This window comes from Dermochelys coriacea, chromosome 9 (assembly GCF_009764565.3).
Source record: "Dermochelys coriacea isolate rDerCor1 chromosome 9, rDerCor1.pri.v4, whole genome shotgun sequence".
NCBI lineage: Eukaryota > Metazoa > Chordata > Testudines > Dermochelyidae > Dermochelys > Dermochelys coriacea.
The window spans coordinates 78,077,382-78,093,028 of record NC_050076.1 but is presented as its reverse complement, the minus strand read 5'-3'; the positions used below and the strand labels follow the sequence as shown (position 1 = coordinate 78,093,028).

Here is a 15,647-nt window from a genome sequence, read left to right as displayed (position 1 = left end):
ACACAGAGCCTTTCTTCCCCCAAACCACTGGTTCAAGTATAGCTCACACTGTTAGCATCGTAACTGTCCAAGAGAGGGCTAATGAAGTGAGTTTATGATCTCATTCCAGTTCCTAATGGACTGGTATTCATATCTCAAAAATCACCACCACAAATGCCACTGTCGTTGCCAGGGTCAGGAAGATAAAGGCATGTTGGAAGAGCAACATGGAAATGCTCACAATGCAGTTTCTTTGGATTTAACCATTATGTGGACAGAGGAGCTCAGTCTTGAGGGCTGTCAATCTGGCACTGTTCATGAGCTCTACATTTATGTTTTTAAACATGAAAAGCACTGAAGAATCAATTCTAACTTATGTTCCTCTAAATGAAACAATTCAGCATTTCTGGGGCTTACAGTTAACAAGTTTCATCTTTAAAGCTAGAAGCTAAAGTCAATTTTAAACCTGCTATAGACCTTTGAGAAAAGGTAAACAACTTCATGTTAAACCATTTTCAAACGAATTCCCTTTTTCAAGGAGCACATTTAACATGAGCCCAGTTAGCAGACTGTCAGGATGTCACCATTATGACAAAGTAAACTATGGCAGGTTTCAGAGTAGCAGCCCTGTTAGTCTGTATTCTCAAAAAGAAAAGGAGTACTTGTGGCACCTTAGAGACTAACTAATTTATTTGAGCATAAGCTTTCGTGAGCTACAGCTCACTCCGATGAAATGAGCTGTAGCTCACGAAAGCTTATGCTAAAGTAAAACTATGAAATGCATATCGGATTCATGATCAAAACTATATTAAAAGAACGTTACCAGATGGATGAGATGGCAGAAGAGGATTACTTTATATTCAAATATGCTAGAAGGCCTTGAGACTCAAGGTTATAGAAAATGAATAAATTAAATGAAACTTTCAAATTATTCAGGTACAAGTCTTCCAGGTAAATTTGTATTATATATATCGCACAAACTACTAACTTAAATGGAGGTTAACTACTACTACTTCTTTCGTATGGCTTGGGTAGGTAGCAACAACTACAAATTTATATCTAAGTTTGATAGCCAGCACATTGCCACAGCAGTGAGCTGGTGAATGTCCTTCTAGCTCCCAGCAAAAGAACAAAGGGAACATTCATATATGTGCTCTATCGTTTGTGCCTGGTGACCACAGTTGCATACAGGTGTTTGCCTCATTTTCCATTTAGGGTTTGTCCACATCTCCCATGAAATGTCCTGATGCGATTCAATCTGCACCAGTCTTTCCGAAATAAATCAAAACCCGGTGGTTCCTCAACAAGATCAACAATGAGCTATTTGTTTTGAGTGGTTAAAATGCTCCATGCAATTCTCCATTGAGCCTCAGGATCAAAATTGGGTGTAAGGGTCTTGATACAGTTCCATAGAGGGTTGTGGGATTTTAATCTTGTCTTTGGCAGGTTCTGCAGGTCATGGTGCAGTGGGATCCCTGTATTTGCATGGACACGATTAAGAAAGCGAGATGTCTGAGCAGATCGTCTAATATGTGGAGGCTGGATGTGCGATAGGACTGGGAGCCAGTCAACTGGAGTAGATTTGAGTGTCCCCAACACTATGCGCATAGCATTACTGAGTTGAGTATCAAGGAGTTGTGTGTGGCTGCCGACCTCCCAGTGAACGTAACAACGATTATACTTCCTCAAACCGCCCTTTCCAGGACCAAAAAAAAAGAACAGTTGAGCCAGTCCTCTGAGTATACCAACTTAACGTAGAAGGGATGTCCAGGAAAAAACTGGATTACCTCTCAAGAACCCTCAAAGACCATCACAGTGGTTTCTTGGAGGGCCACAATGTCACATGAAAGATGATAAAGCTGCCAGACTTAAAATCATGGCTATACTAAAATCGCTGCTGTCAACCATCCAAAACATGGCGGAGGAGGGAGGTTAACCAATATATTTAGAACTGCAAGGGAAATAATTCAAGAACACTGTAGCTCATCTGAAAATCAGAAAGAAAGAATTCCAAGATAATTTCTAGTCTTGTTCAAGAGTAGAGTTAAGTAAATGCAGAACGATGGCCCCAGACCCATGTGTCTTCCACCATGTATGCATGTTTCATATTGCTTAGATTGGAGGTGGCCCTCGTGATCTATGCAGCACATTAGACCTAAACTATGCAATAGGACTGCACTGAATTATGCAGCACACTGGAAACCATTCTGCAATTTATAGGAGTGGTGTTTCTCGTACAGTAGGATTTAAGAGTTGTCTTATCCTGTATCCAACAAATATTGGAGTAGAGCCCTGCATGGGACTATTTTTAATCCCTCTCCTGTCCTGCGCCCGCTATTATGGCAGCAGGTCCTGCGGGACCCATGGGATTCCAATCCCGTTGCAGGGCTCTATGCTAGTCCCGCACAGGACCCTATATTGGACCTCTCTTCTGCTGTTGGATGCCCCCAAACTCACTACTCCAGCCAGTTTCCTTTCCTGCATAATGAGGCGCTGCAGGGGCAAGGATTTGTTTGCTCTGATGGGCCTTAAGAGCTCTGGATGGCAGCTGCGGATTCTTGCAAGCCTCTTCTCTCCACAAATACGCCATTCTCTCTTCTGCCACTGAGGGGTCTGCTACCCCACTACTCCAACCAGCCTCAGTTTCCCCTCCTCTAGTACTATTAAGGTTCATAGGAGAACAGTTTGGAAGCCTTCCCTCACCTTAACAGATTAGCTCAGACTCCTTCTGCTCCCCCTAGACATATGAAAAGATCCAGGAGGGCTGATGATTATTCTTTTCTTTGCTGCTGTCCATAGTCTAGAAGAATCTCCCTCTTGCTGATTCCTGCTCTACACTTGAGAGCACTAGCATGGAGCTACAGGAAATCCACTTAACTCCTCCTTTTTTGCTGAGAGGAGACAGGCAGAGGGACAACGGTAGGCAAAAATGCTAACCAGCAAAGGCAGGATATTTATCAATTTAGGCATTACAAATAGGACAATATTATACACAAGCGGCAACAACAACAGTGCATGGACATAATTACATTTTACGTAGAACCCTGGTTCATAATCCCATTCATCTCAAGAAGGAAGAAATCATATAATAATTCTAATTTATAATGGTAATGGGTATTCCAACACTGTTAGGGAAGTTCCCAGTACATACCTGATATGGTAATCTGTTGCTGGTCCGAGTTCAGGAAGAGTAATTGTTGTTTCTTCTCCTCTGTAGGAACAGAAAGTGATAGCTCTCCCATGTACTTCAAAACATAGGCTTATTGCAAAATAAAACTATATAATGTACATTTAGTGTCAAAGTGCCCATTATCCCTTTTATACATAAGGCCTATTGATATTACTTAAAATGATTTGCATGTGAAAAAAAGGTCTTCAAGACAACATACACCTGATAAAAACATTGCTGATATATGTCAGTGTATTTGAACATATGTATTGTGCTTAAATTAAGAAACCAGACTTACATATAGACAGATTTAAATTTTCCATTTTTACCGCTGTTAGATACTGCTACTTCAAATATAAATGTTGCTGGAGTGAGACTATGACTTTCTCCATTCTGTGAACTAACTGGGAGATTCCAGGACAGAACTGCTGATCTTGCTTGTATATCAGAAACCTTTTAAAACCACAAATAACGCAAATAGGTTTGCTTGCTATAATAAAGGTATATTAGTCATTAACATGGTACTTGCTCATTTCTCACTGGAGGAATTCTTTACTTTTAGTTAGTAGAAGTGCTGAGTCTTTTTTAAGTTAGGACTTTACTGAGCTTTAATTTCAATTTTTATTATTAATCATTCTAGAGTGCTCATATCAAGGGCACTATGTAAATAGACCAAGGGCATATTTAAATGGTCTTGAGGTGTGAAGTGACATTTCTATTTCATTTGCAGTGTTTGCATTAAGTACTTAGGCCAAAGTTTTCAGATTTGGAACCCTAAAAAAAAAAAAACAAAAAAAAAAACAAAAAAAAACCCACAAAAAAACCCATACCCAGGCAATCAGATGTGTGTTTACGCACAGAAAAATGGCTCAATTTTCTAGCTGAGTACCCACAGTTCCCACTGACTACAGCACCTCTGAAAATTTGACCACTTGTCTAAATTTCTCAGTACAGATTTTTTTAAGGTGCTCAAATCTAAAAGATTTGGTCCAAGTACTAAAAAGCCTTTTTTGCCATTTGGTTTTAGTTCTTCATAGCACTCTGAATTTCCTCCAAAATAAGGTTTGCACAGTTTTTTCTGGAACTAAACCCACAGGGAATCAGTAGCAGTAGCAATGTTACCATAACATAATGAACGGTGGGAAAGCTGGAGCAAAAGAATGCAGATTACACTCTGTATAACTGATGCACAAAAGGAGTTACATGTACTAGACTGCAATTTTAATCTATAATCTATTTAAAATATCACCATAAGATTCCAACATCCCAAACACTCTGAAAATACTCAAATCTATGCTCCAATTTGATTTTAAATAAAACAGAAAATGATGCACTACTTTTTGTAAGTAGCTCTATATTCTTAAATACTTTGCACTCAACTGAACTCAGTCCAAAACCCAGTGAAGTCAATGGACAGACTGCATCAGACCCAGAGTGCCTTTCATCACAGGATCTCAAAGCATTTACAACCATTAAATAATCTCAGAGGCAGGTACTATCCCCATTTTACAGACTGGGAAATTGAGGCATCCAGAGATTAAATAAATTGCTCCAGATGTCTCAGCAAGTGAATTGCAGAGTTGGGCATGAAAAACAGAGCTCCTGATGCTTGGCCTCAAGCTCCGACCACTAAAGCATGTATTCTCAATTTAAAACAAGGAAAGCATTTCAAATAAAAGATGATTGAAGAAAATGCTTTAATACGGTTTTTAATATTTGTTATTTATCAAGAGAAAGTATACAATCAGAGGATTATACATAACATTTCAAAGACAATACTTACTACAGGTTTACCAATGCTTAAGTGGAGATTGTCCAACTCTTTGGATTCTGTGTCAGACTCTGAAAAGCCAAATGTAAAAGTTCATTACAGTTAAAAAAAAATAAAATAGAATAAAAAACAACCCCAAACCAGCAGATAAGACATGCTTATCTAAATGCAACCACAAGATGGAGTTAGTTTCACTAAGAGATTAACAATAATATATATTATGTAAAGCTCATTTCCCCTATTTGTTTTGGCTGTGAGATTTGCAGAATTGTCCAAAACTAACAACGTTACACAAACCCCGTTTAGCACATCCTGCACAGGGTGAACAAAGGATACATTTCCCTAATCTTAGCATATCTTTGTTTATTTTGAACAAAAATCCTTATATAAAAATAAAACGTTAAAAATTAACAATATGATTTTGTCACTAGCTGTATGTGCTGGTGATGTAGTTAATGCTGCATTTCCTTTGTAAACCAAATTTCTCCATGGATATAAATTTGGAAGATGCGTTTGAGATTTTTAAATTACATAGTAAAAATACATACAGCAGAACACATTTCCACCCAGAGTTGTTCTAGTCAGCCATATGTTTGTAAAAAATATTTCATTTAAAACATGTATTTAATCGAAGCCTGTACATTCAAGAGTTCAGGCTGAAATTGCACCCTTAAAGGAAAACTGAAATGTTTTTAAAAGATAAAAATGTAACAACTTTTTTCAAGGCCAAATCTTTACCAAAACATATGTTTAGACACACCAGTAAAAGTTAGTTCCTCCTTTACTTATCTGCTAAGACCCAAATTCAGGTATCTGTTTTACTCCACTATTGAAGTGCTAAGTTTGTCAACTACAGCAGAGAAACAGATCTCCGAGTATTGCAATTTGAATTCTAAAAGGTAAAGTCTTTCACTTCACCTTTAAAAAACCTGGGTATTTTTACGACAAGCTTACACATGCACTCCTTTAATGAACTGAGATCAAATAATTTACATTTCATTCCTTCCTTCAAACCAGTGTGATAGACCAAGATACAGTAGTATCTCAAGTGCTCAGGCAGAAAGCTGATTTTTCAGTTGCATAGTTAAATTTTTGAAAAATTATCGGCATTTAGTCCATCACTGTGCTCAAAGGGGTATTTGAAAACATTTAAAGAGACTAAGTAATTTCATTTTAAAATGCTGTTTACTGCTCAGACAAACTTTTCCATTGAAATTTCATGAAGATTTATAATAACCGAGACTCGCATGAAACATTAGAATGAGAGAGATTCCTGATGCTGTTATACACATTTATGGTATACCCCAACATGGAATACGGTTTTGAGATCTGGTAACCACTATCTCTGGAAAGATATGGCAGTAATAGAAGAAAGTTCAGTGAAGGAAGATAAAATAGAGGCACTTCCATATTAAAAAAAATGAAAAGAGTGAGATTGGTTAGTTTAGATGAGATGAGACAATATGGTAGAGGCATAAATCTATTGACTGGTATGCAGAAGGTAAGTAAAACACTCATGTTTATCTTCTCTCATAATACAAGAACAAGGGGACATTCAACGAAATTGAAAGGCAACAAATGAGAAGAAACACTTTACACAATGAACAATTAAGCTGTGAAACTCTGTCACAAGATGAAGGACAAGAGTTTAGCAGATTCCAAACGAGAATTAGAATTTATCTGCCTAGTGGGAATATATCCACATTTACAGAAGACTATTTTAAAAGTTAGGGAAAAAGAAATCCCCATGTTTCAAGGCATTAACCGGTAGCTGGAGGGTTTGAACAAACTTTTTCTATGGGTTAGTCATTCCGTAAATGAACTATGCAGTTTTGAGTACCTTTCTCTGAAGTGTCTAGCATTGGTAGTATACCAGAGTAGATGAGCCACTGGTCTGATCTGGTATGGCAGTTCTATGTTGCTATTCAAAGGAGCAAGATTAATAACTGAGAAATAATACAGCCTATCATGAAACTAGCCCACAAATTAGAAGCTTGAAAACAGTCAAATACCCTGCAGAAGTAAGCAATTTTCCAAATACATGGCTAAGAGATGCACATTCTAAATCAGCAATCATGGCAAGCGATAAAGAGTGAATGTCTCACAACACACTTCAAAAATTATGTAATCAAATGGTTAATTTTTTTCAAACCCATGCATAAACTATGAAGGGATAGCTGTAGCGAAAGTGATGAGAAAAACATTAGGAAAAAAGTTTGAACTTGACGAGTGTTTCTTTGATGTATAAAGCCTGAAAGGATTTTTGTTTTCAAGCAAAAAATTATTTTTTTGGTTTATATTAGAAACTGAGATCTTGTCTGCTTGGAAGATGATGATATATGGAAAACTAGCAAAAAAAAATCTCTCTCAAAGTTGAGCAACTGACAAAACAGATTTTTTTACTCAGGGGTGCATAAACTGTTTAATACCACTTGAATTTCAATGACTAACTGAAATTTTGGAGAAAGGATCTTTGTGCAAGATTCAACACCCTTCCACTTCAATTAAGTAATTTGAGGTTATAACAAACATGCTTCCAGATTCTCCCAAGAGGTACTCCAGCAAAAAAACCAGGGAACACCAGACTTGACATTCCCTATATCTCTAAGCTGAAGGGGAAGAAAAAAAAAAAAAAACCAACACCACCCCAATTGAAAACATTTCAGGCCTTCTCTATAAATCCAAAAAAAAGGCAAAAGAAATTTAAATTTTTATTTTATTTTTCAAGTAACTGCAAGAGATCTTACTCCTGGGGGAATTCTGCACCAAAAAATTAAAGATTCTGCATATTTTATTGTCAAAACAATATAATCACGCCAGTTTCAATTATTTTGGTAAATTTATTTCAAAATACCTGTCAGCAAGTATGTCTGTAATGATACAGACAACAAAAAGATTCAGGAATTAATTTTTTTTGACAAACGAATTTCTTACTAGGCATTTTGATACAGAACTGAGTAATAATTCATTTAAACTACAATAAAGAAATGTATTTCCTGCACCCCTCAAAAGTGGAGGGGGAGTCAGGGGTAACGGAGAAACTGAGGGAGAGGGAAGTAATTGCTGGGCAGGAGCCTGTGTATGAACTAGGAATTCTGTTGGGTGTGGGTGGGAAAAGTATGGAACAGGGGATTTTTGGAGGGCGGGAGGAGGAGAAGGGGAAGTGAGAGAGGGATTGTTAGGGAGCCACCCCCATGCAGACCTTGGGCTGACCTCTAGTCTCTCCCATTCAGTCAGGCACATCTGCACCATCCCAGTGTTTCCCTGCACTCCTCCCCTCCATCCCTGCTCAGCCACCTCTCCTCCCCCATTCCAATGTGTCCCTGCACCTCTGCACTACCATTCAGCCACCCTCCTTCCGCCTGTTCCCATGTGTCCCTGCACCCCCATTCCCATTCAGCTGCTGGCTCAGGCCACTAGCTCTGTGCCCCTGCCCCAGTAGGTCTCCCTTACTAATCTCTCTGAACCCCAGATTCCTTGACTTCCCAGCAGCCCTGTGTGCCCCACTCTGTCCTCTCATATCCCATGCCTCCTCACCTGGCCCTGCGAGCAGGGCACTGTGAGGAAGACAGCCGCTCCCCTGCCCTCTGTTCTGGCACCACAGCAACCCCTGGTGGGTGAAAGGTGTAACTGAAGTGCCTTCCTGGCAGAATGCATTTTCTTTGGGTGAAAAAAAATTCTGCAGGGGACATGAATTCTGTGCATGTGCAATTGCACAAAATTCCCCCCAAGCCCCTAGGAGCAGAACTGTAAGATACTTTAGGTATTTCTATCAAAAAGCCTACATGACAAAAGTGACAAACTACTACTTACCTCCCATCTCTGAATCTGCTGGTGGGCTTGCTCTTGTTTTTCCTATTTGTTTTTGCTTTATTACCCCGCATGCTGCTTGCTGTCCCTTTCCATTTCCATATCCATTCTGAACATTTGTATTGGAAGAATTGTGAACTTTATGCGGTGAAGGAGGGCTGTTAAGTTTATTATTAGTATGACCACTAGCTTGTCTCTCCTTAAGTCTTTTCTTCAAATGTTCTTGCATTTTGACAGTCCTTTCATCTCGCTGAATAAAATTTGTCCTTCCATGGGAACGAGATTCTAAAAGACAACATTTGTATGTTTTATTATTCAGTAGAATTTGCTTAGCTGGCAATTGAGAAACACTCCAGAAGTTAAAAAGTAACTGCAACATAGCCAGGAGTTGATAAAACCTTGCCAATTTAAAGTGCAATGCTATCTGACTGAGTCTGTAGGACAGATCTGGTGCTGCTCATAGCTGTGACAAACTGCATGCAAATGAAGACCAAAGTCTTGACAATTTTCACACTGTTACTCAGATGGGCGCAGGCACCAGTGGAACGGATAAGAATTTCATGCTGCTGATTGGCAGGGGCTTCCTATAGTTCCAGGCAATACACCCAGAATTTTAGGATCAATGGTGTCTAAATAAGAGGGAGGTGGCGGTAAAAGTAGACAGCTTAAAGTTTATTTTGGTTTTATACTACATTAGAATCTCAGAGTTATGAACACCTCAGGAATGGAGGTAGTTTGTAACTCTGAAATGTTTGCAACTCTGAACAAAATGTTATTGTTGCTCTGTCAAAAGTTCATATCTGAACATTGACTTAATACAGCTTTGAAACTTTACTAGGCTGAAGAAAAATGCTGCTTTCCCTTTATTTTTTTGGTAGTTTACATTTAACACAGTACTGTACTGTATTTGCATTTTGGGGGTCTCTGCTGCTGCCTAATTCTGTATTTCTGGTTCCAAATGAAGTGTGTGGTTGACTGGCAAGTTCGTAACTCTGGTGTTCATAAATCTGAGGTTCTACTGTATTGCTAATTTTGCTCATATTTGTTTTAAATGTAGCCCTTGCCTTTAGTTTATGCCCATTTCCTTTTTTTGTTGTATTTAATCCATACCCAGTGAGTTAGTTCTGAACTGTAACCTTACTATTTTTAAATCCTCTCATTAGCTCTTTTTAAAACTTTTCCTATTTTCTCCGTTTTTAGTCCTTCATATTCCCAATAGTTAAATCTTTCCTTTTTGCTAGTCTTTACCTAATATCCCCCACCTCCAAAACTATGCCTCTTGATTAGAGCTGTCCTCCTTTCTATGACATAGCAGTGCAAACAGCAGAAGTAACTTTTTTAAGCTTGTTTAAGGATCCTTAAGAATCCTAAGTCCCTTATCATTTTGGAAAATCAGATTTAAGTGCTTTTTTAAAATTTTCTCTAAGCTTTTCTCCCCAAGAAGTTGCCACCACTACTATCATTGATCAAGCTCCCCACACAGTTTGACAGTGGGTACTCTTGCATAGCCCCATCTTGTTAAATATCCTCTTTTCTATTATTGTTCATAAAAGGAAAACTATGTAAGCCTGCTATGTTACAAAAGGTTATGTCAGTAGGCTTTTTAACGGAGTGTTCACAAGTAACCTTTCAATACGTATAGCTACTCCTGCCACCCTCAACCTGGAGGACCAGTTGTGCGCGCCAAGGTTTGTGTTTTTTTAAATTTAAGCCATACCTGACTTTGTTAGGAAAAAACAAATCCTGAATAAAATCTCCCCATAAGATAAAAGCAGTTGAAAATTTCCTCAAACTTCCCAAAAAAATTCACCTTTAGGTTGAGACCAAGTATGAAGAGTTTTCACATCAGCAGAAATTTTCAGAAAGTTAGAAGCAATTTCTAAAATGGGATCATTATTGAATCTGCATAGCAAAGACTAAGATTTAAAGATATTAAATCTAAAATATAAGGTATTAGAAAAATTCTAAGGTAAGTAAAATTTCTACATTTCTACTATATTCACTCGAAAGAATTAAAATAAATTTAGTTTATGAGCCTGCACATCCATAACATCTTTCATTTGAGGATTTCCGAACACTTTAATGAATTTAGGCATACAACATCCCTCTAAGGCAAATATTTCCACCACTTACAAATAGAGAAACTAAGATTTGAAGAGGCTATGGCCTGCACCCACAAAGCCTGAATTAGACACCTAGGTTCCCTATACTATGAAGGGGGAAGAGACAGGCACCTAAGAATTGTATCCACAAAAGCCAGCATGCTAGGCAGAGAGCAACCTAAGCTAGTCATTCAGAAATTCTTACCAAGAGGGATGTTTCTTAAGTACAGCCCTCCCATGGAGTTCAGTAACCTTAGTCTAGGTTGCAGGGAGGCGCCTACCTCTCCTTACAAACCACAGCCGGGAACCCTGGAGCCAGACCGCTTAGGCTCCTACCTAACACAAAACGGCAAGGTGGGGAGGGCCCCCCCACTTATAACCCAAGGGTTAGGGTACTCATCTGGGATGTGGGAGACCCCGGTTCAATTATCCCTTCTGCCTGATGAGAAGGGATCTCCCACCTGTCAAGTCAGTGCCCTAACCACTGGACTATAGAGTGATTCTCCTGCTGTATCTGGCCCAATTAATATTTGATTTTAATTAAATTGGAACGGCTTTAACATTAGAATATCCCATAATCTCTCAAAATATCACCAGCCATTGTGTGTGGAGTTAGGTCAGAGCACCCCTACTGGATCAGTCCTGCAGGCCCTACTTCTCTCTCCCTGGTTTAAGGATTGCTCTAGGACTTCGGTGTGCGACAGGCATCCAGATGCCTGCCTGAGGCAGCAGTGTGCTTGCCCAGAGGCAAAAAGTTAGGTAACCATGGAACTTCTACAGTGAAAATGTAGGTTCTGAGTTTGGGCACCTAAAGGGCTAGGCAGCGACAGCTGAGTGAGGGTTTTGTACTTTGCATTGATACCTAAATCTGGGCTTTAGATGCCTAAGTCCCTTTGTGGTTCTAGCTCTAAGTGACTTATGCAAGGTCACATAATAAGTCTGAGAGTGGCAAACATAATGCAGGTTTCTTTACTTCTGGACCTGGTGCCTTAAGCAGGAGACTAAGCCCCTTTGTCAGTTAAAGCACAGTATTAGCAAGTCTTACCTTGTTCTTGATAAACATGTGTTGGTGGAGGAGGCTGGTGAATGAACTGCGGTGGTATTTCTCCTGTTCCTGGAACTGGAGAGTACACTGGATGCGGTGGGTGGGGAAGCAAAGCAGGGTGAGGATGCATGTAATGTGGCACATGTGGTGGAGGGGGATGCATGGAAGGATGGAATTCAGACGAACGTGGTAATACCACCACTTTACGAACTCCATTTTCTTCTACCATCTGTGATGCAATGAAAAATACAGAAAAAGTCAGTAAAAATAATTTTGTATAATCTACATTCCTTAATGTTTAAGATTAGATTCCATTTTAAAATAAATTGATATTCTTAAGCAGATACTGACCTGTATTGCTTTGGGAGAAAAATCCCCACTGTGATGGACCTCAATAAATTCAAACTCTTCTGCAAGAAATCCCAAATTTCTTAACATGCCCATTTAAAAAAACTGGCAGAGATGTAAGTAACCCAGAAAATATCCAGAACATATTCCTGGTTACAAGTAAACTTGAACTGACCATAAATGTCACCCCTACCTCTTTCAACAAAAAGAACAGGAGTACTTGTGGCACCTCAGAGAGACTAACAAATTTATCAGAATAAGCGCTTTTGTGGGCTACAGCCCACTTCATCGGATGCATAGAATGGAACATATAGTAAGATACATAGATAGATACACACAGAGAAGGCGGAAGTTGCCATACAAACTGTAAGAGGCTAATTAAGATGAGCTATTATCAGTAGGAGAAAAAAAAAAAAACTTTTGTAGTGATAATCAAGATGGCCCATTTAGATAGTTGACAAGAAGGTGTGAGGATACTTAACATGGGGAAATAGATGTCGAAAGTGACATATGACCTGCCTTAGGTCTTGTCTAGACTAGGGATAAAGAGATGTGACAGCACTTTAGCTAATATAAACTAACTAATGGTGTAGACAATGTATCATATACTTTAACATATCCTAATCTGATTGAATTGAAATCTTGGCTCCCTTTAGGCTCTAATTTGATTGTTTTAGCACATGCTGAAATATATATATTGCCTTGCCTATGCCAGACTTAAAATGTGCACGTTAGTTAACACACCTTTAAATGCTAATTTAGGCAAGAATTTAGGATGAAACAAAGGTTTTAGGAGAGCACATATATAAGCAGGAACATAAAGGAGGACTCAAAGAACTACATCAGACAATTAGGACCAACTGTGAAACAATAAGCAATGCCCTATCCTGCTGGATCTTCAGGCCATCTGCCAGAGGCAAGCATAAGCTAAAATTTGTGATTTATCCACAGGGAAAGATCCTAGCTGATAATGGATGCAGAACACCTATAGCCTTCTTGTTGTATCTGGAGGTAAATGAATCCAATATCTCCTAGGCTCCATGGAAATGTTATCCAAGGGACTAAACTTTTCAGTATCCACTCTTCTGGTTGGTCCAAAAGCCTCTGAAATTATTACTGTCACATGAATTGTGTTGGTAGTAAAGTTGTTTTCCTACCATCAAAAACAAGATATCCCTAATTCTAGATTAAGATTGCATCTAGTCAGAAGTTAAAGAGATGAGGTGGATGTCCTGAAACCCCATTCAAGTCAAAGAACAATCAACTACCTTCCTTTTCCCTCTTCCCCACCCCCTCATGAAGAGCTTCACTAGCTGCTGAGTGATACAACAGAAGAGACACTAGATGACAGACTATATGTTCTGATGAAAGAGGCAAAACAGGTACTTGAGAAGTAAACAGAATTCCTTAGAATTCTCAGAGGACTTAAACTGGTTTAAAATTAGATTCGTCTATAACCGCATCCCCTTTGACTGCCACCTCCAATCATAGTGTTACACCAAAAATTTAGTTTACAAAACACTGGTGCGATAAAATAATGATAACATATTGATTATCAATGGACTCAAGGAGAAAAGCCCACACTAGAGACTTACACTAAAAGAAAAGGAGTACTTGTGGCACCTTAGAGACTAACAAATTTATTAGAGCATAAGCTTTCGTGAGCTACAGCTCACTTCATCGGATGCATTTGGTGGAAAAAACAGAGGAGAGATTTATATATATATACACACACACACACACAGAACATGAAACAATGGGTGTGTATGATAAACCCATTGTTTCATGTTCTCTGTGTGTGTGTGTGTGTGTGTGTGTGAGTGTGTATATAAATCTCTCCTCTGTTTTTTCCACCAAATGCATCCGATGAAGTGAGCTGTAGCTCACGAAAGCTTATGCTCTAATAAATTTGTTAGTCTCTAAGGTGCCACAAGTACTCCTTTTCTTTTTGCGAATACAGACTAACACGGCTGCTACTCTGAAACCTAGACTTACACTGGCAAAGATAAAATTGAGACATTAACTGATTTGCTTCTTATATACAGTCCTCAAAGTAAATCATACAAAATTAACACTGCTTTTAAAAACACCAATAATTTCTAACTAAACCACGTTACTAAAAATATATTAATATATAACACTCATGTACTTATAGACATTTGCACATTACATATTAACCTACAGAAATCAACGTACTAGACTGTAAACCTCTCTCAAATTCTAAGCCCCGTACAAAATTAAATTAAGTTGCTCCTGTTAACACCTAATGCATGAGAAGGAATAAAACACATCAATATTATTGTATAAAAATTTTTTACAGTTTACAGTTAAGCAGTTTCACAGAAGAGGACAGTATGTTTTATCCTGCTAGTTCTTTCAAATCCTCTACTAGAAGAGCTGGCTATTAGAAGTCATCACAGCATTTCATAATTTGCTAAGCAGAAATTGTGGCTGCAGATTTGTTAGTTACTTATACCAAAAATATTTTGAAAGGTTCCTCAACAGAAGATAAAGCAAACTGACCAAGTATTTTTTCAAGAGAACGAGAATGTGTCAACTCATGGATTATTACAACAAAAATCTGCTGTGATGTGACCTCTAAATCAGTTGTAATTATATTGCCATTTGACTATTAGGATTTTTTGGGAAAAAAAATATAGATTACCTTCTTCAATTTAAAAGAACATAATGAAAAAACTTGTCATTTGTGTATTTAATTTTTGTTTAAAATATGAGTGAATTTTTCTCTAAAAATAAGTTTTCTACATCAAATGAATAAACTATATTCACTAAAGGTAAATAAATCTAAAAGTCATGGCAAAGTTTCATGGATCTATTGAACTTAATTTAGGAAAACACTCAGTTTGACAAAGGAGATTAATGAATACAATAAGAGTTTCAGCTACAATTTTATATAGTTTGGCATTGGTACAAGTCAAGGCCCATTATTCCATTGTACTAATGTAGAGACCAACATTACCACCATTTGTTTACTTTTGTACATCTTTCAGAATTGCAAGTTGAGTCCTCATCTTTACTGGGCTGAGAAAAAGATCAGAAACCCCAAATTTTGTTTCAAACTTGGTTTCTACCATTATTTAGGCCTTCCACAGTGGCCACCCAAATCAGTTGAGTTGGACAGTACTTAAATACCATTTCCACAATGTTCCCACTCCACTAGGGTCAAGGCATAAGTTCTCTATAGTGTAGGAGCTGTTTATCTCAGATATTACTTTTTGGTCCAAATATACTAATTTCATGACACTAAACAAGGAGTTTTAGTTCTGAAAGCTTTAGAATGAACATTCACCAGATTTTTTTTTTAAAAAGTCACCATCAGTAAAGTTTTGGGTCTCAGCAAACAGAATCCCCTTTACATCTGATAATTTTTTCTTTACTATTGTTCCAAGAGAACTATAATTG

At 38.1% G+C, this 15,647-nt stretch overlaps 1 protein-coding gene across 9 annotated transcripts in view; it reads right to left on the bottom strand.

The window, feature by feature from the left end:
* Nucleotides 1-15,647, bottom strand: part of LOC119861011 (fibronectin type-III domain-containing protein 3A-like) — an 87,505-nt gene that overhangs the window by 27,051 nt on the left and 44,807 nt on the right. For all 9 annotated transcript variants that reach the window (XM_038415340.2, XM_038415343.2, XM_043492682.1 and 6 more), the window contains 5 exons: nucleotides 11,877-12,105; nucleotides 8,733-9,014; nucleotides 4,932-4,990; nucleotides 3,447-3,601; nucleotides 3,131-3,190 (listed from right to left, as the gene is read on the bottom strand). In XM_038415340.2, coding sequence (XP_038271268.1) covers nucleotides 3,131-3,190; nucleotides 3,447-3,601; nucleotides 4,932-4,990; nucleotides 8,733-9,014; nucleotides 11,877-12,105 — 785 coding nt within the window. The remainder of the gene's footprint in view (nucleotides 1-3,130; nucleotides 3,191-3,446; nucleotides 3,602-4,931; nucleotides 4,991-8,732; nucleotides 9,015-11,876; nucleotides 12,106-15,647) is intronic.